The sequence below is a fragment of the Triplophysa dalaica genome, chromosome 11, assembly GCF_015846415.1.
Source record: "Triplophysa dalaica isolate WHDGS20190420 chromosome 11, ASM1584641v1, whole genome shotgun sequence".
Lineage (NCBI taxonomy): Eukaryota > Metazoa > Chordata > Actinopteri > Cypriniformes > Nemacheilidae > Triplophysa > Triplophysa dalaica.
This window is the reverse complement of record NC_079552.1, coordinates 1,358,995-1,384,222: the sequence shown is the minus strand read 5'-3', so window position 1 is coordinate 1,384,222 and position 25,228 is coordinate 1,358,995. Positions and strand designations below refer to the sequence as shown.

At 37.7% G+C, this 25,228-nt stretch overlaps 1 protein-coding gene across 1 annotated transcript; it reads left to right on the top strand.

Annotated features, from left to right (window-relative positions):
- Nucleotides 1–287: 287 nt before the first annotated feature.
- mertka (c-mer proto-oncogene tyrosine kinase a) lies at nucleotides 288–24,997 on the top strand. Its single transcript, XM_056761149.1, has 19 exons — nucleotides 288–562; nucleotides 2,518–2,842; nucleotides 4,031–4,131; nucleotides 4,217–4,387; nucleotides 10,427–10,513; nucleotides 10,645–10,760; nucleotides 10,921–11,098; nucleotides 11,678–11,823; nucleotides 16,866–17,001; nucleotides 18,399–18,540; nucleotides 20,811–20,899; nucleotides 20,996–21,091; nucleotides 21,170–21,250; nucleotides 21,467–21,559; nucleotides 22,262–22,380; nucleotides 22,499–22,608; nucleotides 23,487–23,646; nucleotides 23,829–23,965; nucleotides 24,060–24,997. Exons 1-19 carry the CDS (start codon nucleotides 472–474, stop codon nucleotides 24,505–24,507), a joined length of 2,826 nt encoding a protein of 941 aa, XP_056617127.1. The 5' UTR covers nucleotides 288–471; the 3' UTR covers nucleotides 24,508–24,997.
- The last annotated feature ends 231 nt before the right edge of the window (nucleotides 24,998–25,228 follow it).

The window sequence follows — 25,228 nt, the reverse complement described above, 5'->3', positions numbered from 1 at the left end:
GAGTTTATATTAATTTTTAAGATATAATCCTGGATTAACAATCCTGGATTTATAACATGTATTTATTTACTAAATTTAAAACAATACTTCTTATGATAACACAAAAACAATTAAGTCATATATAAATATTACGTTTTTTTTAAACGTTTAAAGTCGTAGTGAAACCAATGATCTTAATGAGTGAAACGCGCGCGTCCCATAACACCCGTGACGTCACCGGCATTCTTACATGGAGAGCGCGAGGGAAGCGCGCAGCATTTTTTCTTCCATCGGGAGCGCGCGTCATTCGTCACAGCGGAGGAAGAGAAACACATTCCTACGAGTTTTAAACGAGTCCGTAAACAGAGAAGAGCAAACATGTTATTTCATCTGGACTCGGTCTACTGTAGGATTCTATTCATCTGACTGAATTTACACGACACGAGTCTCGAAAGAAGAGAAGAATAAAGAAAGAAAAGAAATAAAGCGGTTATGGGGATTATTCTGGGCTTCTCAGCAATGTTGCGGTTTTTAACTCCGCTTCTCCTCGGAATGTTTTCACAGTCAGTGAGCATGACATCTGGTAAGTTGTGTGAACTCTTTTAAACAGTTGTTAGAACTTTTGTGCAGGTTCTTAAACTATTTAATTAATTTTTCAGACTGTTGAGCACGAGATTTATCATGAGTCGTCATGACTTTTACCGCACTCAGAGTAGTCAGTAAAGTCAACTGTATAGTTCTACACACTACAGTGTTTTAATCTTATACTATAATATCTTCAAAAGTATTTTTTCATGTTTTATGAATAATCTGCGTTTACGTGCAGTTAAATTTCAGGACAAAACATTTTTTTTGCGATTCTGGTTGTTGGATTAGATCTTTAACAGAAAGTGGTTACTAGTTAAACATACTCAACTTGATTGATTTCTAACACAGGATAACGTTTCTATTATGCGCTGTGTTTGCATGTGTTTATAAAGGGAATATTGTCAACAAACTTAAGTCTAAAGGATTGCGTGATTGTTATGATTGTCCACGATGTGAACTTTTAAGTATATATATACACACGTATATAAGTTTAAAAATATAAATGACAAAACAAAAAATAGCCTTGAGTTGATCGGACTTGATCAATAGACACAGATTAATCATTTAGAAAATGCTGTTAACCCAACAAATTGTGTGGGTGAAGATGATCAGTGAGAGCAAAAATATATCACAGAGGTTTAACTTCAAAACCTGAAATAGCTAAGCACACCCTTTATTAAAAAGAGTTTAGTTTACACATTACACTTATACTTTCTACATGAAAGCCTGTTTGTCCTGGAATAAAGCACTCGAAGTGTTTAGTGTTAAAGATGTCGTATGGCGTGAAAACCTGTTTTTCTGTGTCTTTGGTGTGTTATAAGTTACCCATATTTGTACTAGGCATTTAAAATTGCTAAATTTGTGCAACAAAAGATGCATTCTATCTAAAAGCGAATGCTCACCCAGACCAAATCTATGTCAATTGGTGGTCTGATCTGACTAAGACCGCCCGAATGTATACGCAAGTAAGGTGGTCTACCTGTCAGTACAATTGAAGAGGAACCTTATGTTCCAAATATGGTCAGAGGCGTTACATTTCCCTCACACGCTTGCAGTATTCCACCAATCACTACACAGTGGTTCACTGGCCAATCAGAGGACACCTCGCTTTTCAGAGACATGAGCTTTGTCAAAAATCTGTGCGTTTCAGAGAGGCGGAGTAAAGAGGAGACTCAAACATGCACTTATGTGGAAAATACAGCGTTTCGGAACCTAAAATCATGTAAACACGTTGTATTACATCTAAAACAAACCATAATATTTGTTTTAGCCGTGTCATATGACCCCTTTAATATGTTATTATTGCTGCGTTGAGACTTGGTTGCTTGTTGGGTTCTCACAAATTTTGCGTGACGTTAATCTTTTTTTCTGCATACTCTGTGTTTAAATGTCTATAGCACAAGATGTTTGTGTACAACTGAGGTTTTTTATTTACATCCACGCAGAAATACTCTAAATTCACAATGAAGGGGCTGATCACTCTTTCAATATGAGAACACCTCATCTGCTTCCCTTGATAACAGATTCAATCTGAGAAAGAATTTCCTTTCGCTCCTAGAGAACAGGATATTGATTTTCCAGTGTTTCTGAAGTTACGCCAAAGCTGAGTGACTCAGTAGAATATCTCTATTATATCTATCCTAGATTTCCCTTCCAAAAAAAAAGCTTTTGTGGAACTACAGAACACTACACTCTTAAAATCAAAAGTGCTTAAAAGATTCCTCAAAGAACCATTTAATTTTCGCCCTTTTATGAAATAGAAAGGTTCTTCAGATGTTAAATGTTCTCAATGGAACCAAAATGTTCTCCTATGGCATCGAAGAACTTTTTGAAGCACCTGTTTTTTAAGAGTGTGTCAGGTGCTAATACGGTAATACTAGCAGGGTTGGTTTTCACCCAAAAAGTTACAGCTTTAAACGTCTTTTACAAAAACTTTTGATTTCCTCACAGCTGTCGTCCAGGGAGGTTCATTTCATTGGGGTAGACACGGACGTTCTTACTGGCCGATGCAGGGAACAGAACCGCTGTTGGTGCCGGTTCGAGCCCCAAGTGTACATCTCAGCCAGGAGGAGATCCAGATGCTTCGCTTCAAACCGACCACAGGCTCTATCCAGCTTTCAGAGGGGAAAGAAGTCAAATTTAACTGCTCCATTGACATCAAAGTTGGCAGGCGGGAGCTGTATATTCTGTGGTTTAAGAACGGCAAGGAAATCCCTGATGGCATGCAGACGGCAGTGTACACGCAGCACACCGTCACACTGTTGTCAACCATAAGGTAAAAGATTTCTGCTACACCACAACAAACTAGACTTTTCAGCTTTGGTCTGTAATATTGCTCGGTCTGCAGATGTTCTTGTGTAGTCTTCAAACAGGCACATTCAGTTGTGTTTAGAGACATTTTAAGCTTAAATTGTCTAGACCAGTGGTTCTCAAACGGGGGTACTGCAGGGGGTACGTGAGAGAAACTGACATTTAGGAATAAATAATGAAAATCAATAAATTATGATAAAGTATTTATATATGAAATGAGGACTACACAAAGATGCATTAAATTAATAAATTTAGATAAAATAAAGGTTTGACTCTCAATTCACTGTAATTTAAAGTAAAATGCTGTTGTCTGGTCACGGGGTACTTTGCTTGAAAAAATCATAAAAAGGGGTACTTAAGCCAAAACATTTTTTGAGAACCACTGGTCTAGACATATGAATTAAAAAACACTTCAAGTTTTATTTTATGAAATGTAATTTAAAATGCATTCCGCTTCTGCAATATCGCTTCTGTTGCTTTGTTGTTATTCTGGTTTGCTGAAATTTGCTGTGACTGCATTGCTCATAGATATACAAAACTAGATGCCTCACTTTAGCGCTCCAGGCATTTTGCTAGAATGCCACAACCCTGTCCATTTTAATTCCCTAATAATTGTATACCCTTTCGTCGTTGTCATGAGTTCTTGTAGCAAATATAATGTTTGTGTTTTTACGCAAGCACAACTTTGTTTTCATAATCATATACAGTCTCCCGGCTTGGCTTGGTTGCCAGATCTGTGAAACAAAATCCTCCAAATAAAAGAATTTAAGATTGACAAAATCATCCCACTTCTAAACCCGTGGATAAAACAAACCGGAACAACAGTTACAAAGTGACCCAATACCACGGGACAGCCGCAGACTTGGCAACACAGACCGCCTCGCACCGTTCCAATATGGCAATATTTGACAGCCCACAGAAACAGATGCGAGTGCGCATCTAGTGATTTATATCTATGGCATTGTTGATATCACTTGTTTTGAACTTGTTTAATGGTACAAGTGTTCATTTCTTCTGCATTTTCTTGCATTAAGAAATGCTATGACTCAAACTGCATTGATATAATGAGTTGTCTCTGTTCTCTAGACATTAACATTATTAACTAGAACATCTCTCGGACCATAAACTGAAATGTTTCCCCTTTTTCTTTCAGCCTTAAAAATGTCCAGAGAGATGACGCCGGAGAATATCACTGCAGGCTCAGTGTCAGTAACAAGATCATCGAGTCGAATCCCATCATTCTTGAGATACAAGGTATGTGCAACCAGACGAATCTTTCAACATTTAAGACGGCCCTCGTGTGCTTGTAAGACGTTTGCCTGTTCGTTCTCAAATCCAGGTCTGCCGACTTTCACGATACAGCCGAGTAATGTGAACGCCACGAGAAACACTTCCTTCACGCTCACCTGTGAGGCGGTCGGTCCTCCGAACCCTGTGATCATCAAGTGGCTTAAAAACGGCAAGACATACGCAGAATTCAACGAATCATTCAGCACCATCACTATTGAAGGTGAGAATAGATTTCTGTGCTACATGTCAGCATTTTTGTTCCATTGTATGTTTCTTGACGTTTATTATTCTCTAGAGGAGTATCAAAAGCTCTTCAAAATGTTTATGTTAATGTGCAAAATGAAACAGTGAACCATAAAGCCTGTGGCGTTCTTTTCTTTAAGTGGACACGAGCGTATGCGTACAGCCAGACGCACTACCTTGCAAAGTATACCGCTTTCGTCACGTACACATACACACAGATATTGACGGATTTTGCTCTCGAGGGGCCTACTGGGGTCAGGTTTTCTTCTACCACCTTGAATCGATGCTCCTAGGACACGGTTGCCACCTGGTGGTTAAAATAATTACTGCATGAAATGGAACGTGCGACCTGTGCATACTTTGTACGCGAGATAACTGGAGCCATTTCTCAATTCCAAGAACGCAAAGAATGGACTAGTGTTCTTGTGGAGACCGGTCTTGCGAGGCAGCCTTGGAGGAATGAACTTGGATGGACGCGCTGCAGTGAATTCTGCGACTTCAAGCGGGTTCCGTACACGTACGATGCATCCTTGATATCTAGAACACATCTGGGTACTTCCATGCGTTCTTGTGTAGTTGTGTTCTTGAGTATTGGAACCAGACTTTAATGGTTATGGATGACGTAGAGCAAGAACATGAGGACACAAGATGGGTGAAGAACACATGTTGAAGAACGGGCAAAATTACGCCGGTGTCGGAGTATTCTGATGACGGAATTTGCGTCACCTGTGCTGTACGCTTTCCCTTGCGTTTGTGTAAAAAGGGAACTATGCTTTAGCCTTAAGGGTCTCTCTAAAAATGCAGGCTTACTTTCTATTCCATGCTTGAGTTGTTCGTTTTGTGTGACAATTCTGATCTATTCAAGTCGGAAACCTTCCACGTAGCCACAAAAATCAGGTCGTGGCTAATCTGCTGTGTAAAAAAAGGACTTTGAGCTATAGAGAGACAAAATGCAAAGTAAAAAAATTTGATTCAACATTTGATAACTGGACACCGTTTACTCTGGTAATTGTTTCTGATAACACTGATTGCATCGAGCACTTTTCCTCTTTAATCATGTTAAGTGGTTATTGAGTCACTTTCATGACATTAAAGTGATACTTCACCCAAAAATAAAAGTTCTGTCATCATTTACTGACCTTCGAGTTGTTCCAAATCTGTATCGATTTCTTTGTTCTGATGAACACAGAGAGAGTTATTGTATTTAGAAGAATTGTTATAACCAAACAGATCTTGCCCCCCCTTTGACTCCCATGGTCCCGTTTTCTGGGGTTTTTCTTAGAGTGTACCAGAAGAACAGAGACTTGGGGGTTGATCTGATGTGATCCGGCCCAGTAATAAAATTCCAAGCAGCCCAAAGTAGAAACATGCTAAATACCATGCAGATCACCTTAGCAACCACATAGCAATGCTCTAGAAACCCATAACACACCAACATCATGGCAGTGAGTTTTCCACTGCAAAACAAAACTCAATGTACTGTAGACACGTGATCTTGAAAATCTCTTAAAAATAATCTCTTGGTTATTTTTTCACTTCAGCTCTAGATTTTTGGTTACGCTCCTCCATATTTTCGAGGTTAAGCTCCATGTTCCTTGGCAACTAAGCCCGAGCTGTTGTAAAAACAGGAGTTTTTGTTAACGTTGTAACATTTTATTCTGTAAAGTTCATTGTTTACACCTGGTTCTATAGGAGGAGAGAGACAGAGAGAAATGATTTAAACACAAAAGCTTCATTCAGGGGCCCAGTCTCCCATACTGACAGACAGAGAGAGAGAGAGAGAGAGAGAGAGAGAGAGCTGTGTCAGAGAGAGAGAATCAATCTCCGGTTCACCGGAGCCGAGACCTTACACCACTTAATGCTTCTGTGTAGCACCCAGCCAAGAATCTCTGCTTATCAGGAACCATTTGTGTGTTTGTCTCAGAGATGAAATTAATGTTAATGGTCCATCATGGGCTCTTCAGGTCAGTGTGATGGTTTCATGTATCATCCACTTATCCCTTCAGAGATGGTCTGAAGAACTGCAGAACTTATATGGCTCATCTGTTTTTAATCATATTACTTCCCCATTTGTTACATAACGCTTTTTTTCCATAATCATTTTCCAACCTCTCTGGCCTTCAGAATGAGGTTACAGAATTAACGCTCGAACCAAATGTGAAGTCTAAACTGTCTTTACTTGGAAGCCAGTCAGAGGAGACACTAACACACTTTCAGAAAGCTTTAGATGTTTGTTTGTGAATCACTCTGACACAGAGCTTAACTTAAAGCAATAGATAAAGATTTTGTCAGTTAGACTTTGTTCGTGAGCGATAAAAAGCCCCCGTTTCATCTTATCTTATCCTCTTCTGTCTCCTTTTGGGCTCTCTTATTTAGTTTTTAACAGAATTGTTATCAAACAATATGAACACACAGGAACACGCAGAAGACACAGCTTCAGATTTTCCCTGTTTGCCTCTGCCTCTCTGTTCTTTTCTGGACAATGGATGCATTATGTAATGCACACATACAAACGCTTTCTTTCTCTCTCTGGATGCTGTGATGTGTGTTTCCATTCAGGAGGAACTGGCTGGAGCTGGCAATGACGGTTTCTCATGTGGGCACTCGCCAGTGTGTTGCAAAATATGGTTAGAAATGCTGACTTTGAAAACGTTCAGATCAGTTCAGTAACCATATGACTGGCTCTATACAGTCTTGAGCAAGACTTTATAAGTTGCAGAACCAAGAATCAACAAAAATTGTTTTGAATTACATTGCATGAAAATAATTAAATATTTTAGTGTACTAGGGATGCAACGATACCATTTTTTAAAGTCTGAGTATGAGTGCCAACATTTTTAATTCCAATGTTTAGCTTCATTACAAACAACTCCACCTTAAACATGTTAGTCTTTAAGTGGGGAGCGGATTAGTAAATCATTTTAACATACGTATGATGTCTCATGAAGCCGTACAAGAACCGTTTTTGGCTGAACGGTTCTATAAAGAACTTTTTTGTTTTACGAAAAGTGGTCCTAAAAAGGTCTTATAGACCAGGGGTTATCCAAACTTTTCAGCCCGCGACCCCCAAAATAACAGCGTCAGTGTGTCGAGACCCCTAAATGCTGATGGCTTTTTACCTTCATGGTTTTCTTTTTAACGTATCTAATATTTGTATATTTTGTTACACTTATTGATTAAATATGCTATTTCTAAGAATAAAAAAAATATGATTTCTGCGAGCCCCCTTGTGACCTCTCAGAGGGTCGCCACCCCTTCTTTTGGAACCCCTGATATGGAGTATAAAAAGTAAGAAAAAATGGTTCTTCAGTGGCTTCGCTGTGAAGAGATATATTAATAGACAAAGTAATACAATTTAGGGAAAAGTAGTTGAGGGAAAGATTTAAAGGAATAGCCCCATTTACTTTCCATAGTAGGAATGAATTTTTTATTGTTTTTTTACAGAGGTTGCTAGAATGTTGTTGTATGGTTGTTTTAGATGATACTTAAATGTAAATACTAGTGTAGATCATTTCCATGCATGGTCATTCAAAACAAAAAATGCCTCTAAATTCACCAAATTACCATGCTAACTTATCTAGGCATCATGATAAAACCCTGACTCTTGTTAGTGCTGTTGTAGACTCTGCTAGTTGTGTATTCAGAAGTATGAATGTCCTCCAAACCCAAAATTAACAGGCTAGCTTCAGAAATGTAGTGCAGTTGTTTATCTATCCAACTCTGGCATCCACACAGCCTTCCCATCTGTCCAAGCCTTCCATTTCTAACCAAAATTACTTTAATTTGCCTTGAAAATCACCCGTTTAGTTTTATGACGTACTCAAATGAAGTGACTTTGTTCGGGGTCCTGTGGAGACTTCATTCTGGATACGAGTTCATATCTGGGCTTCTATCTGCCTGAAATAGGCGTCCAGAAAACGTTTGCTTTCCAAGTCTTGAGCCAAATGGAAATTCTCCCAGAAACCTTCATACTAACTTCTAATTACCTACAGATGGTGGGGTTTCTTTAAAATGAAGCTTACTTAAATATTAAGGATGGTTCATAAAAAATGACCAATTGAATCAATCGTTCTCCTTTCAAACACAAGAAAAGGGCTTTGTAGTCTTTTGTCGTCTCAAGGATATTTTTGTGTTAAACATGCCCGGAAAGTTGGTTTCACCAAATGCAGTGACATTTACTGGTTTTTCCTCAACCTTCCAGTTCCAGATGTTGAATAATGGCGTATATCATTGAAAATGATCTGATCATCCATTTCATTGGGAAGGTTCTGTCACACTGATTTAAAATATGGGTGCAATCTCTCCCGCTGACAGTCACCGATGGACACATTTGACACCCGCAAACATCTAAACAACCAGACAAACAGCTTCCTGTCCGCTTTGTTGAAGGAAGCAATGTGTTTCTTTGTGAGTTTGAGCAGACGAGGGCAGAAATGCGATTACACAAAAGAGATATTATGTCTGGACTTGTGTCAGAGTGGGACTGGTGATGTTGGCATCGAGTGGCACTGAAAGACTTTGTGCTGTGTGACATACCGAAGGTGACATCGCTGCATGTGATTGGACTAGAGAAGTGATGCAAAGCTTTTCTTTCTTTATATTAAACAGAGATGACGATATAGATCACTTTCATATCAAAGGTTTTTAAACTCATGAGAAATTTTGTGCGTTTTTGTCTGCTACTTTTCAATGTCGTCTCTCCGTCTGAAACTGGAAAACAAAGATTTTTTTTCAGTCTTTTCAAAATCAGACTTAAACAGCTTCACACAAATATTAAATCAAAGCTAATAAGCTCTCCTCACTAATCAGAAAATGGGGCTGTCAAATGATATCCAGAATAAAGGTGTGTGTTTACATAATATATATCTGTGTACACATATAATTTTTATATTTATAGACACAAAACATACACATACTTGTCTATTTATTCAGGAAATATTTAAATGTATTAATTTATATTTAACAATAATTGCAATTAGGGATGCACGATAAATGATCAGCCACATCGGTTTTGGCCGATAAATGGTCATTTTTAGTGTTATGGGTTTTGGCCGATAATAAAATTTATTCCGATATATTAACAGCCGATAAATCTTAAATCATTTCCTCTGGTTAAACGACTTCATTTGCACGCTGCTTGCAGTTAAAATCCGGTACAGTACTGTCTCTCTGTCGTGATCATTCACTTACTGCTATTATAAAAACATTTCTGATGTAGGTACAGTTTGTAGATGCAGTATTTATGAATGTGTAAATTATAGGAGACCTGTTAGACATGTAGCTATCAAAGACATTTTTCTGGAAGAACATCTATAATTTGTTTATTAAAAATACCAAAAAAGTTTGAAGAATCGTTAACTAGTGTATGGTAGGCTTGATACATGATTTTCGTGTGAAAAAAGAGAACTAATGGTGACCGTGTTTTCCTTAGGTAATGTTTTCAAATAAAGCAGTTGTGCACTATTTGCCTTTTGTTTCAGTCTAGGGGTATTAGGTGCTTTATATGCCAATATATATATATCGGTTATCTGCTTCAAATGTTAAAGAATTATCGGTTATCGGACAAAATTTACATACCGTTGCATCCCTAATTAAAATTCTAAATAAACGTTTATTAATTGTTATATTTTTCGTAAATATATGCATTTATGTGTATGTGCTCATAAATTCAAAATTAATAGACATATATTACATAAACACAAACTTTTGTTCTGGCTGCGATTAATCACGATTTTTTCTCAATTTCTTCATCATTGGAGTTTTGGTTCCTCACCACAGGTCCTTGTTGACTTGCTCACCAGGAGACTTCTGGTATTAGATTAGCTCAGGGTTCAGTAATTATCATTATCATTGCTTTATCAGAATGATCCGACTCTTTGTATACCATGGATTCTACCTTTTTCTGTGTCTTCGTTTTGTTTTGTTTCCATCCTGTAAAGCTGCTTTGAAACAATGCAACGTTGTAAAAAGAGCAATATAAGTAAAATTGAACTTGAACTTTGCGTTTTTTCTGCAGGTGTCGATGCTCCCACGCAGTACAGCTGTGAAGCTCATAATGAAAAAGGTCTGACGGTTTCCAGAGAGGCTCACGTCAATATCAAAGGTAAAGCAATATCGCCTCGGCATACAGTAAAACATAAATAAACTCAGATGGGTGTGGAATCTGAGAGTGAATGTTTCCTCAGAGTTCTGAAAGCCAAGTGTAGTTTCACATCCACGATTAATGTTTTTCAGTCCTTCCTGACAGAGTGTCAAAGGTCACCGTAGTAAAACGTGAGGCAAACAAACTCTTGTTGAGCTGGACGCCGGGACATGATGGCTTCTCTCCGCTCAGCACCTGCAGCATCACGGTAAAATGATGAAACGCTCCTATTACCTTTAAAAGATGCACGTCTTACTTCATTGCGTGATGACTTAAGTGTTTAATTGTGCATAATTTGATTTGTTTATGAAAGTAATGATCATTGCTATGATGTATTCTCAGTAATTTACATCCATCTTGTGTTTCAGGTTCGAGAGCTCGAGTTGGGAAACCCCACTGGCGCTCACAGCATTGCCGTTCCTCCGTTCCAGTATGAAGTCAACAAACTCAAGGCCATGACCTGGTACAACATGAGCGTGTCCTGCACCAACGAGATCGGATCCTCCCCGCCCAGCGCCTGGGTCCAAAGCAACACCACAGAGGGGTGTGAGTGTCCTCGCAGATCTCACCATGAAAAAACTATTGTTTGTGTTCCACATTCATATACAAGGTTTCAATGTATTGGATTTTTATTTTGGGGGTGATCTATCACTGGAAGCTGAACTAGAGGAATTCCCGCAGCATGTTATTATGCGTTTCATGTCCAGATGCCAAATGGGGATGGGAGTGACCTGGTAGTTAGAAAATGCTTTCCTTCTGGGTGTGTCTTCAAAGGATTTCCTCAGTATTCCTTAAAGAATTGTTGAAGATTTTTCAGTGTCTGATAAGCCGTATAGTTTATGTTATTATGAACTGAAGGCTGCGGTTTAAATTCAGTAGTTCTTGGGTGATGATCCAAATATGGCGTCGCTAAAAATGTTACTTCCTACTGATGAAAGGTTTAGATCAAGTATAGACGGTTTCATCTTAAAAACGTTTCTGACTTTTGTGACCCCATCTTAACTTCCGGTACACATTTACAAACAATAGAGTGCCTGTAGGTTATCTCCTTCAAGTGAGAATTTAATGGGACTTCTCAGATAATACACACATCATCTAACAATGACACGTTCTGCTTGTTTTCAGTCCCGTCAGAGGCCCCACAAAATTTGACTGTTCAAGTGAACAATTCCATGTTGATGATTCGATGGGAAGCTCCGCCCCCAGAAAAGCTGAATGGCGTCTTGCAGGGATATGACATCACCATCAAACACGGGACGCAAACCAATAAGGTTAGTGTTGAGTTATTAATGGTTGGTTATTCAATGAAACATCAATGATAAACCTTTGATCGAGGTGAAAATCATCTTGTATTTAAGGATATACTGAAAATCCCAACATCGTCTATGATGTTTAAAGTATCAACATATGAGTTGTGAATACGAGTAGAAATTGATGACAGCATAGCTGAAAGGATTTGATCTTGGAAGAATTTGAGGAGAAATGTTTTCATTTGTATTGGGATTTCTGCTGTCCTGGCAAATCTGAGAACAGTTTGAGATCTCTGACGTCTCTATGGCAGATGGTTTTTTTTGTGTGTGCATATGAGAAAGCTTTTTCTGACCTGTTGTAACTTTCATTGATGTGTAAATCACATGGAAGTCCCGCAAGGTTACGCTGGTTTGGAGCTGCATGTTTACCCGTTAATTCCAAAGAATTCACTAAAACATTGGGCCATGATCTGACCGTCATGACTTTCAGCCCAAACCCTCTTCATTCAAACGTTTTTAAAAAGACTCAGGGCTGGTTTGCAGCCACGTTTTAAAACATTAAAAACAGCTATTAACACCCACAGGAAGCAGCTGGCATGTTTGGCGAGTCTCTTGTTTTCAAGTGTTCATGAAGCACAGTTTGCATTTAGTTAAGAATTGACGTAACGCAAAGACCAGAGTCTCCTTGATAGGAAAGAATGAATTGAAAAGATGAGAACACAACAACATTGTGCTAATGGAACAGCTGTTCTTCACTATATCATCTCTGAAGAGCCTGTGAGAAGAAGACCGTATGAGAGCTAAACTACACTTCAGATTGTCATATCTAAGAGGATGAAGTGTTGTACTGTAATGCAAAAAATATGAATTATTATAATTATACTGTAAGCCTCAAGTTAAATTACGTAATGATAGATCATTTGCAAATAAAATGTATCGGAATAAAAAATAATAGTAATAATAAGGTGCTATTTGTTAAGTAAGATAATAATAAGCCCAGACAGTGTGATCAATCTTGTATCTCACTGAAGGGAGTTATTTCGCAATAACAGACAGCTGCTTATGCCTTATCCCACTTATTACACGGCTACTTGCCACATGAGAAATAAACTGGACATGAAATCTTTTTTAGCACATTTTAAAGGGGTCACATGAAACGAACACGTGTTTTTTGTGTCTTTGGTGTGTTATAAGTTGCTCATGCATGTATTAGACACATAAAATTGCAGAAATGAAAGTGTGGGAACAAAAGAAGCATTCTATGTCGAAGCAAATGCTCACCCAGACCTGCCAGAAACGTCTCGTGTAACCACACCCCCACAAAACTACATCAGTTGGTGGTCTGATTTGACTAAGACCGCCGAAATCTAAACTCAAGTAAGGTGGTGTACCTTTCAGTACAATTGAAGAGGAACCTGATGTTCCAAATATGGTCAGAGGCGTTACATTTCCGTCACATTCTTGAGGTATTCCACCAATCACTACACACTGGTGAACTGGCCAATCAGAGAATTACATCCGGGTTTCTGTCTGTCATTAGTTTTGAGTGGTATGGGAATAACGTGCCTGTAAACGTCATGATTGGCCAATCATAATCAAGCATTCCAACGACGCATGTAATAACAATTAGTAAATGCATTAGCTAACATGGACTAACTACAATCAATACTTCTACAGCATTTATTCATGTGAATTCATGTTCATTTCAGCCTTTACTAATACATTATTAAAATCAAACATTGTCACCGTTAACCTTAGCTAATGCACCATGAATTAAAATGAATAACTATCTTGACATTGTCAAGGATTAATAAATGCTGGAAATGAAAATTATTCATTGTTAGCTAATACTGTTAATGCATTTACTAATGTTATCTAATAGCTTTAAGCTAATACTATACCTTATACCTTACACGAGCAATCATGACCAATTAAACCATCTATTCCCTGTGGCACAAACACAATGACACACTTCCCGTTTGTGTCCCAGTAGCAGGAAGTTGGCAGTAAAAGAGAAATGGTTTGTTTTTGTCCGTCTCTCATGACTCACCGCCGAGTGACCTTTCGTGATGACACTCTAGCCGTGACTGGATTCATGATCTCACGCTGTGATCCCGCTCGAAAACAAGAGTTACTGGAAATGAGTCTGATCACAGCTGGTCCAGTCTGATCGCACCTGTCGGGCTCCTTCAAACCAGTTCGGCTCCTGAGTAACCTGCCTCGACAACATCTGTTCATTCCACGAATGCAAAAATACTTTTCTCATAACATGAAGATTTGTGGTAATGATCATTTGGGGGAAATGAGATTCGTCGAAGTACAATGAAATGAAGATGGAATGATTTTCAAACGACCTGTGTGGATATCGCTGTTTTTTATGTGAACAAGTGGTTTTTGCAGGCAAATAAAAGTGTTGAGCCGGATCTTGCAAGTAAAACTCAGGAGTTTGCTTCAGTGGTTGAAGAGATTGACAGATTTCAGAACCTGGAGAAACAGGAAGTCACTATGTGAGCTGTAGAGAACTAGAAGTGACTTATCGTTATAGATGAGCTGGAGTTTAGTTTTCTGTTTTGTTTTCTTTGCATGACCCTTGTCACAATACATATTGTTCCGAAGGGACTTGAGAAGAAGCATACAAAGAAAAACTGAAGGTTCTTAAGTGAGAAGCGATTAAACATATCAAGAATAAAAGTTTGTCTTCACATAATAAATGTCTGTGTACTGTGCATATAAGATTTTTTTTAATGAAAATTAATACACATTCACATAGCACTTATTTGTGAATATAAATAAATACACATGTTTGCATGTTTGTGTGTTTGGGTCTAAGACGAAAAAGGGTTTAAGCATAAAAACCATAAATGTAATTCCCTTTTAAATCATTGTTGTTCAAAAATATATATATATTTTTCTGTTTCATTTAATTTAATTGCATTTTAATTTTTTATTTTGAGCACAAATAAATATCATACATTTTCCCCTGATTTACAGAAGACGCCCACTGAAATGTCATTCAGTGTAACAATCTGGTCAGGCATATTTACAACAAAAATCACTTTATGACATATAAAAAGACTTTAGATTTTTTAAGATTTTTATGTATTTGCCACCATCCTAGGTTTTGCCCATTTTTCAATAAGAATTTTTGGTCACACTTTATTTTAAGGTCCAGTTCTCGATATTAATAAACCATTAACTATGACTTTTGCCTCAGTAAACTCTTAATTTGTTGCTTATTAATAGTTAGTAAGGTAGTTGTTAGGTTTAGGTATTAGGTAGGATTAGGAAAGTATAACATAGTCATGTTGAATATGTGCTTTATAAGTACTAATAAACAGCCAATATGCTAAAATTAGGTATCTAATAAGCACCAAGTTAATAGTGAGAATTGGTCCCTATACTTAAGTGTTACCAAAGTTTTTACTTGTTTAAAGTACAATAAACTGTCATACGCTCCCTTATTCTCTTATATATTTTAATATGTACAAGTCAGAATAAGCATGTTGTTTGAATTTGTGCATAATTTTTTTGTTACACTGAATGAATCATTTCAACCACATTTTGACATTTTATTCTCCAAAACATACTTTAATTGAAACCATAAAGTAAACATTACTTGATTTACATTAAATGTGCTTTTTATGGACAAAAAATACTTTTGTAATTTCTTTTGATGGGGACATCTTAACTTCTTTGACCCGTTTACAAATGCACAGTACACAAAAATATATTATGTAAACACAAACTTTTATTCTGGTTACGATAATCGCTATTTGACACCCCTCGCAAAGTTTGTGAAACAATAAGAAGTTTAAAGTCTACCTTTTTGTAGATAATTCCAATTTTTTGTATGCTATACATTTTCTTCATTTGTAAATGGGTTATTGATTCTTTTTTACACATTGAAGGTTAGCGTTTGAAAACTTATGCTTGATCTAGATTTTGTACTTGGCAGCTTGCGAAGCCTGGCAAGCATTACAACTTTGTTTAAATAAACATGAGTATTTAAAGAACCAACACATAACTTCTGCCAAACGTACAATTGCTGGTTTATTTTATGCACTTCTATTGGAACCCTCAGAAAGTGACCCGACAACTTGACTAAATTATCATTATAAGATTGCGAGTCAGGACGAGATTGAGAGAGAGGCAGATTCTTTAAAACAGATTTTACACGGAACGTTATGGAGCTTTAAATATGTTAAAATCTCTTCATTATAGCAAGAAATGTTTATTGTAAACATTTTATCTTCTTTTGATAATGTTCATACAGCTGGAGGAATAGAGTTTAATGTGCTCGTAAAGGATGCTAATTGGGTTCAGGCCACAGCCATCACTCCAGGCCTGGAAAATCTATTAAATTCAACAGATTTTAGTTTTTGTCCGGTGATAATACCTGAACTGAGGCACTGGAGCAGTTAAGATGAGCTGCAGGAGATGTAATGCACTAAACTGTGCACTTCTGAGGGGCTCTTGAAAGGGTCACTCTTGTTTTAGGATGTACAGATGAAACGGTCTATTGTCGATGAAGCGGATGTGTCTCAATCTGAGACCGTCAGCATGTCTGAGAGACAACAGATGTGTTGATGACAGCGTTACACAACCATGAGCAGCGGCGTTGTCACATGTGTTTGTGTTGACCTCCTCTGGCCGGCGTGTCACCCAAGGCTGTATGAAGAAAAATAATAGCCTCGGTTCCTCTTTCTCTTCAGTTTTGTTTTTACAATAATGCAGTTTTGCTCTCAGCGTGATTTAACACATTTTATTAAACTGTATTGCCATATTATAACATCATATTTTTACCACAAGATCTATAATTGAAAAGAGAGAAGTTGAACATTTATAGCTTTGTTTCATTTAAGTGTATACGATTTTTATCTTCCACATGTTTAATTCTAATGTAGATTTATTTTGAAGTCAAATTGACACCGTTATTGGCATTAAAAGAGAACAAAGCTGAATTGAATAGGGTATGGAAGCAGTTCCAGACTTTCACTCTTCGTGAAGATATTGTTCTGAGGTTTGTATCAGTTTACTGTACTTGTTTATGTGTGTGTGTTCAGATCCACAGCATGAGTACAGAAGCCACAGTTGCTCTGCAGGTGTTTAACAGCACATACAGTGTGGAGGTCGTGGCTTGCACTCAGACCGGCTGCGGGACAAAAAAGTCACGCTTCTGGCTCTTCATACCAGAATTAGGTGAGAACATATTATAAGATCCTCCTACTCTTGAGTTTGTACGTTGATGAGATACACTTAAATGTTTTGCATCATAGCGTTAACCAGTGACAAGTCCGTCGCCAAGGGGGGCATTGTGAAGGGGTCCCCCCAGTCACACCCGTTGAACAAACTTTGGTGTGGATTTTAAGGTTTATATACCTAAACGTAACCGACTGTATTAATCTTAGAGAAACAATCATTTATTTATGCAACGGTAACTTTAAATATACAGTAATAAACGTCAACAAACGAAATCAACATTTGGCGGATGGGGTGGCGAGGGTGTGTTTGATTGAATCGACCCTCCACTGATTCTGTGAAAAGGAAGGTGGGGGAGATAAGATGTTGTATGTAACATGTCCATTGCGTTATATGCATACGTGTCCGTCTCGCTTGCATGCATTCGAGTTTATATACGTCCGCCAGTCTGCCCCTGATCACGGCCGTAGGGTAGGCCGTCGGTGCGACGGCCGTTCTGGACTTTGACAAATTCATTACCGATGTATCACCTCTCACGTAATAGCCTAACCAATGTTTTAACCGCAAATCTCCAGCTCTTGGTTCTTTCAAATACTATACGCGTTGTTATTTTGGTGAATATCTGTTTATAAGAACATAAAAAGCCCCCCCTATGAAAACGAAAGCCCAGTTTTAAATCAGTTTTAATGAAATGCTGATGCTGAAACGAACTGCAGGAAAACCGAATCTCTTCTCTCCGGAAGCCGTCATGTTGAATGATTGTTGTTTTGGAAACTAAATTGAATTACATCCCCTGGGAAACATACTCGCATTATTAGATTAAAGTTAGTTATATTTAATCTACATTCATCAGAAATAATAGAAATATGTAAGGGTGGCTCCTCTAGGCTATAGGGATGCTGAAATGACTAAAGTTATGTTAACAGCAAGATGGTATAAACCTGTGTATTTCTTGTCAATTTCCACCCTTCTGCCACGTATACCAACGACGGATATAAGCAGAGTAATTATAGCTAAATATATATTAAAATATATCAATTCTTGTTCTTTTTTCCAACCCTACAAATATAACAAAAAAGTTAATGCTTAAACAGCAGAAGTGACATTTATCATGTGTGTGTCATGTTCTAAACACACATCATCACCTTTTTGATGAATCAGCTAACGGAGAAAAATGATTTAACAAGAGTGCACAATATAGTTGTTAGTACTAATATTAATCCATAAGGATTTTACATTTATGACATTGTTTATTATCAGCTCGGGTTAAAAGAACGCACATGTGTTTTTCATTAAAGTCATTTAGTGAAACGTGATGTGTATGTGCGACAGTTAAAGGATAAAAATGTAATTCGCAGTCAATGGAAAATATGTGTAATGATGTGTGTGTTTTTCAGAATCTCCTAATTCTCCGTCTTCCACTCCGGTTCCTAATCGTCCAGACTCAGCGTACATGGTTCTTGGAGTTGTGTGTGCCGTGTGTCTTCTGATCATCGTGATGCTTGGGGTCCTGTGTTTACGTAATGGATCTTATTTGAAGTAAGTTCTTCGGTATTTCTTGTTCTTACAGGAAACAAGACGTTTCCCTTTTCCATCTTGATACACGTTGCAGCTTCTCCTCTGAATCATAACTTTTCCGCTGACATCATGATGTTTAGTCAACTAGATCTTTAGGCATTGTTTCAACAAACTGGCATTCAGGTCAGGCTTGGTTTAACAAACACTATTCATTCTTCTTTCAGTTCCCCAAAAATGCCTCTTTTTTGACCATAATCCATTTAATCACATTCCTGTGAGCGATTTGTAGACGTCGTTTTATTCCAAGATCAGATCTGAGGAGCACAGTCTTATTTATTTATATTTTATCTCGGCGCACTTGGTACAGGAAGTTGAAGGTTTGTGGATGGAGAAGTGAAGCAGAAGTTGTGGTGCTCGCTCTGTGAAAACAGCGTGACTTCTAGTCAAACACAATTACGATGGCATTTGGCCGGAGGAGTGTTGAGCGAAGAGCTTCACATTACCTCCAGTTGTTTGTGAGAGAGATTAACATCAACATCCCCCCGATTCCTTTCTCTTCAGAAACCTTTTACGGCCTCCAGCTGACATGTGTAGAATGAAGTGGGGTGATGGGAGCTTTATTAGACTCTTTGGTGGACTCAGGCCCACTTCCAGAACCAAATCACCCAGGGTGCTTTTTAATATAGTGAGGGTTCTCAGTAATAAGTAATTGAAGAGTTTGGTTCCAAAATGAGAACTCAAAAATCATGTTTTTTTATTATGTTATTATGTTTTTATTGTGTTAGTTAGATGTATTATTTGTGAGTTATTATGTCTTTAATCTAAACAAACCCATTGATGTTAATCGGAATGCATAATAAAAAACATAAATTCTCTTTTGGGAACCAAAATCTTCAAATATATTATGCTGGAAATAGGTTGTAACCATAAATAATCTGAAAACATTACCACCAAACATGGCATTATCCATATATTACCATATATCACCTTGATTTAGTAAAAATAAGAACAAAATCTGTTAAATTTGTTAAAAATGTGAACAATGGCACATCACCAAGGAATATATCATCTCCCTAAGGCCCGATTCACATTTTGCGTCTTTTCCACACAGATATTCGTTATTTAAAAAATTCTTAACTTTTCAGAAAGCCGCATCCTCATGGTCATGTGCCCAGAAACAACCAGCCAATATAGACAAGCTCAGTGAAGATGGTGACACAGATGATCACAGCATAAATAAATCTAGAAGCAGAGTAAGGGATTTTTACAGTGCATATAGTCCATATATCCTTTGTTTATACCTCCTCATCTCAATGGCTATTGTGGCCCATGGTTGCTTAGACGACGGACGGCAGGAGAGCGCAAAGTCCAGGCGCTTTGGAAAAAAGGAGAAAGCAGTGCAGCCCGTGGTTTTAGACATGAAATGTGAATCGGGCCTTACAAACATTAACCATTTAATAAAAAAACATAGTTAAACGACAGTTACCGTAGTAAAACCATGGATTTGTAATAAGAAAGTAAGGAAGTAATTTTCGTACAAAAATCATTTAAATTTATTTAAAAACAAATAAACAATGTGTGTATAACTCACTCACAGCGGAAACTCCACCTAAATGGAAGAGAAATACAAATTGAAGAGCTACAAAATGAATGAGCATGTATGCTGTTAATAATTTCAAGCAACCTCGTAAAACCGGTCCATGATTCTTCAAAAATGGCTTAGAAGAAAAAAACACAAGACAGTTGGTTAAACCCATGTAGAGTCTGGAGGTGTAAATGAGTGTAGCCTGTAGAGGTCAAATCATCTGGATTTGGGTCAATTTGATGAGTGTTCGAGTTGATATCGAAATCTTCAATAATATTGACTTTTGATTGCAGACTTGATAAATCTGATCTCAGTTTGACACATTGTTGAGATTTTCTCAGAGAGAAACAGACACAAATGAGTCTTAATAAACTCTTCTTTTATGGTGCCTTCATGTGCTCTCGGAAGTTCTATAATTCCCACTTCAACCCGGAAATGATTTATGGAACAATGTTAGCTGATATTTGTAATGTTTTAATGTTCCTAAATGCTTTTAATGTTACTAAATCCAGAAGTTTTATCACATTTCCGAGTCCATGTGAAGGCAGCATAGATCTCATTGATGTCTATGAGAAATAACTGAGAAATTCAAGAAATTAACATCTGTGATTTTTCTTTATAGGTCATTTATAAGTCGAATGATTAAAAAAATTGCCTTTCTACTGTCTGTCTGTGTTTAAACTATAGTCATTGGTGCCCTCTACAGGTCTTTGTTTGGAATCGACGACAAACTTACTCCAGTTGTTGAGTACAGACCACAGAGAACCTATAACCGCTCGGCCATCGAAATCACTCGTACGTTAAGAAATATTTTTTAAAAGCCTTATTTATCAATATTATAAAACAGGGATTTAGTGTACTACAGACCTGAGATGATATTTTCTCTCTTAGTGGCCAGTTTGGGCATCAGCAGTGAACTTCAAGCCAAACTCCAGGATGTGATGATCGTGGGGAATCTGCTGTCCATCGGAAAAGTCCTTGGAGAAGGTGAGGAGACGGTCTGGTCCGTTTATATGTCTCAGCTCTTTTCAGATTCATATATTCACCTGATATCTTCTCTCACAGGTGAGTTTGGATCTGTGGTGGAGGGTCATCTGAGACAGCCGTGTGGTACCTCTGAAAAAGTTGCAGTGAAGACCATGAAATGTGAGTCTTTGGTGTCAATGTGCTTTTAATTAATTATCAACTTTAGATTCATACAAAGTTCATACTGTACAGTATGTTATGTTCACATTATACTGTTAATCTCAAAGACAATATAACATCATAAATCATAAGTCAAATTTAAGGTTTGTCTAAGAGTACCAGTTAATATTTGAGTGTGCCGGAGAAATGTTTAACCAAAACAGTTGAATATTTTAGTGGATAACTTCTCTCAGAGAGAGATCGAAGAGTTTCTGAACGAAGCCGCTTGTATGAAGGATTTCAACCATCCTAATGTCATCAGACTCTTGGGTAAGAAAATTGTTGCACATCATTCACATGACTATTATATCATTGGTTGATGACAATGTAAAGAGTGACACTGATAATAAGGGCAAAACTTGGAAATTAACTAGTCATTTGGACAGTTCAGTAACTGAATACAGCAAAAATACAATGTGATATCAAATACAGGACAATGTTGTTGAGAAAATAATAATAAAAGATGCCCGATAGAGTCAGTAACATGATGCTTAAACATGTAAGGTAAGAAGCTATATTGCGTTCACATTGTAATGCAGCACTTATAAAATGTCCTGAATTTGTTCATTATTATTTGTATTAAAGTCACTAAATGATATTGTATCAATAAAGAATTTAATTTAAACATTACAGAGCAATGCTAAAAATGACAGCCAGCATCATTATGCTTGAAATAGAAAATAAAACAAAATTATTTAAAATAAAAAAGAGAAAATGAAATAAAATAAATTCTAATAAAAAAAGATCACATAAAATTAATGACATAAAATAAATTCTAATAAAAAAGAGAAAATACAATTAATGAAATAAACAAAATTCTAATAAAAAGAGAAAATAAAATAAATTCTAATAAAAAGAGAAATTAAAATAAATGAAATAAAATTAATTCTAATAAAAATAAAATATAATTAAATGTAATAAAATTATTTCTTATAAAAAATGAGAAAATAAAATGTTGATTTATTTTCCTAGGTGTTTGTTTGGAGGTTGGATCAGGACACTTTCCTAAACCGATGGTTGTGCTTCCCTTTATGGAGCATGGAGATCTGCACAGCTTCATGCTGCGGTCTCGCCTCGGAGAAAACGCTGTGGTAAGATGCCAATAAATAATAACAATAGAGAATTTAAAGGTACAGATTTAGTCTGACGGATGATTTATACATGCATGAATCAAATGTGACAGACTCTGAGAGGATGTCGTTTTTCCAGTATCTCCCCACACAGGTGCTGCTGAAGTTTATGATCGACATCGCTTCGGGAATGGAGTATCTCAGCAACAGAAGCTTTCTGCACCGGGACCTAGCGGCACGCAACTGCATGTACGCACTCCTCTGCGCTTCTATTTTCTACTTAAAGTGGCCGTCATTCAGACTGCACATTTCATGTTAATCTTGAGTACTTACAGAACAGTATCACACCCTTCAAATATCCGTGAGGAACTACAGCACGTGCGCACCCATTGCCAACCAAACACAGACATATGACTCAGTTTCACTTACTGTGTGCGGTTCATGTCTTGCATCTTTTAGCGCCGGGACCGCGCAATCTATCGGTTTCAAACGATCTCCAAATCCATCATTATATCCACCATTTATATAATATTCATCACACAAATGCAGTGAACAAACAAACACAGCTGAACTTCGCGAACGCAGTGCTCTCTCGCTCTATCTCCTGCTGATTGACGTGTGGGCATCCTCCTTCTCCGCTCTCCTCGGTTGAAGCGTGGGCGTGCTCTTTCTTCTCGCTCTGGTTGGTTGTCGCGTGGGCGTGCTTTTCCTGGAGAATTGTCCGATAAGGGACTAAAAAAAGTTGTTAGGAAACCGATTTTCATGTTCGAAAAAACGGTCCGAAACCTATACGACCCCTGTGGGAGTGTATCGGGCACAGAAATACTACATCATACGTCCAACTCGTTTTTTGACACGTTGACCACGGAAAGCATGAGAAGACGTTTAACAGTGTAAAGAAGTCCGAATGCATGAAACACCGTTGCACATCCCCTTTAATAAACCTAGCAAATGTCAAAACAGCGCTAACTAGCATGCACAATAATGCAGGTCTTTTTTAGAAGTCACAACTGAGATTCAAGTTTATTGAGTTTTGGATGTGCTTGATTGAAGACTTCAATCTTTTAAATCCCTATTGATAATCTACAATATGTCCACTGTTAAGCCGTTTATATTTTTTCCTACAGGCTGCGTGACGACATGAGCGTGTGTGTCGCAGACTTTGGCTTGTCAAAGAAAATCTACAGCGGTGACTATTACAGGCAGGGCCGGATAGCAAAGATGCCTGTCAAATGGATAGCGGTGGAAAGTCTGGCAGATAGAGTCTTCACGGTCAAGAGCGATGTGGTAAGAAGTGTTTTACAGTTGTGTTTTATCCTCAGCACCTGCTCGTCAAACACAACTTTGATCTGTACAGGAAATATCTGCTCAAACTTCTCAGCCTCAAAAGCACAGTCAGGCGTTACGCTGGTGCGTTTGCAGAAGTCAGATGACTTTTTGACGTTTAATATCATCTTATGTACTTTCAGTGGGCGTTTGGAGTGACTATGTGGGAAATATCTACTCGAGGCATGACCCCGTACCCGGGAGTACAAAACCACGAGATTTACGATTATCTCCTCGAAGGCAACCGACTGAAACAGCCAAACGACTGTCTCGATGAACTGTGAGTTTGTTTTGCCTTCTAAATTACAGAGAAAAATACTGAAAATAAATTGGAAGAAAAAACGACTGAACTGATAAGTGCTACTGTGTTACAGGTATGACATCATGTCCAGCTGCTGGAGCCCTGAGCCGGTGGACCGGCCCGACTTCACACAGGTCAGAGAGAGGCTGAAGAATCTAGCGGGGAAGCTTCCAGCCGTATCAAACAGTCGAGACATCATCTACATCAACACCAGTTTCACTGAAGATGAATCGACGGAAATGGTTGCGGAAGTTCCTTTGCTCTCTTCCTCTCCTTCCTGCAGCCGTCAAATCACGGACACGTCAGTCGTGACGGCGGATGTTCATGAAAGCACGGGCGCTGAGGAAGACGACCGGTACGTTGTCGTCATATCCTCGGGAGAACACGCGGGAGCAGGTGCGGGCAGCTCTGTTGATGCTCCTCAGTTGAATCACGGACGCTCCGAGCGAGACAGTGGAGAAACAGTCAGAGACGTGACGGAGACGCAGCAAACATCTAATGACACAACACATCTGCTTTGAAGAACCGTTTGGAACATTTTGTGGATTTGAAATCCATCGGGAAGTACCGTTTTTTTGGAGGATCAAGTCAAAATGATGCGCTTGTGCAATGGATGCTTATTCAATGCATGTAAACGGAGTCCAAAAGCTGTGATACTGTGATAATATCAGACCTGTGTTTTTAAGCAATGAAATTTGTCGTTTTTATAATATAATTTTCTTTTAAATGTTTTAGAAGGAATTTTATTGTGATTTTTAGCAGTTTGTTGTCAAAAAAAACGTACATGCATAGAATACAATTTGTATATTAGAAGTGCCTTTTGTAAATATTAAGGATAGATTTTTTGTATATTTTTTACATTCGATTGAACTGACATGGTAACTCGGAATCAGATGAAGTATTTTAAAATACTGTACAAGAGCGATGTTTTCATTCATGTGTGATTATATTCTATGCTTTCGTGTAAAGCTATTACGAAGAAAGTGATTAAATACTGCTAACAAAATGGTATTTGCTTTGAGGTGCTTCCTTTCCTACTTGCACATTTTTTTGCATAGACATGATTGATTTAATCGATGGTTGTACTTTAATGAATATTATTAGGTCCCTCTGTTATTAAATATTTACATGTAATTAAATGGTATTTTAGTGTTTTGCAAGGAAAGAATTGTTCACAAATAATGCATACAGAAGCAAATTGGTTCATATAGAAAATAAAACCTAATTAAACTTAATAGCATT

Bases quoted from the DNA above. Each gene is read 5' to 3' on its own strand.
- mertka (XM_056761149.1), top strand. From the start codon at position 472: ATGGGGATTATTCTGGGCTTCTCAGCAATGTTGCGGTTTTTAACTCCG. The intron at 20,900-20,995 runs GTACGTTAAGAA...TTTCTCTCTTAG, and splicing joins CTCGGCCATCGAAATCACTC to TGGCCAGTTTGGGCATCAGC. The intron at 22,381-22,498 runs GTAAGATGCCAA...TCGTTTTTCCAG, and splicing joins GCCTCGGAGAAAACGCTGTG to TATCTCCCCACACAGGTGCT.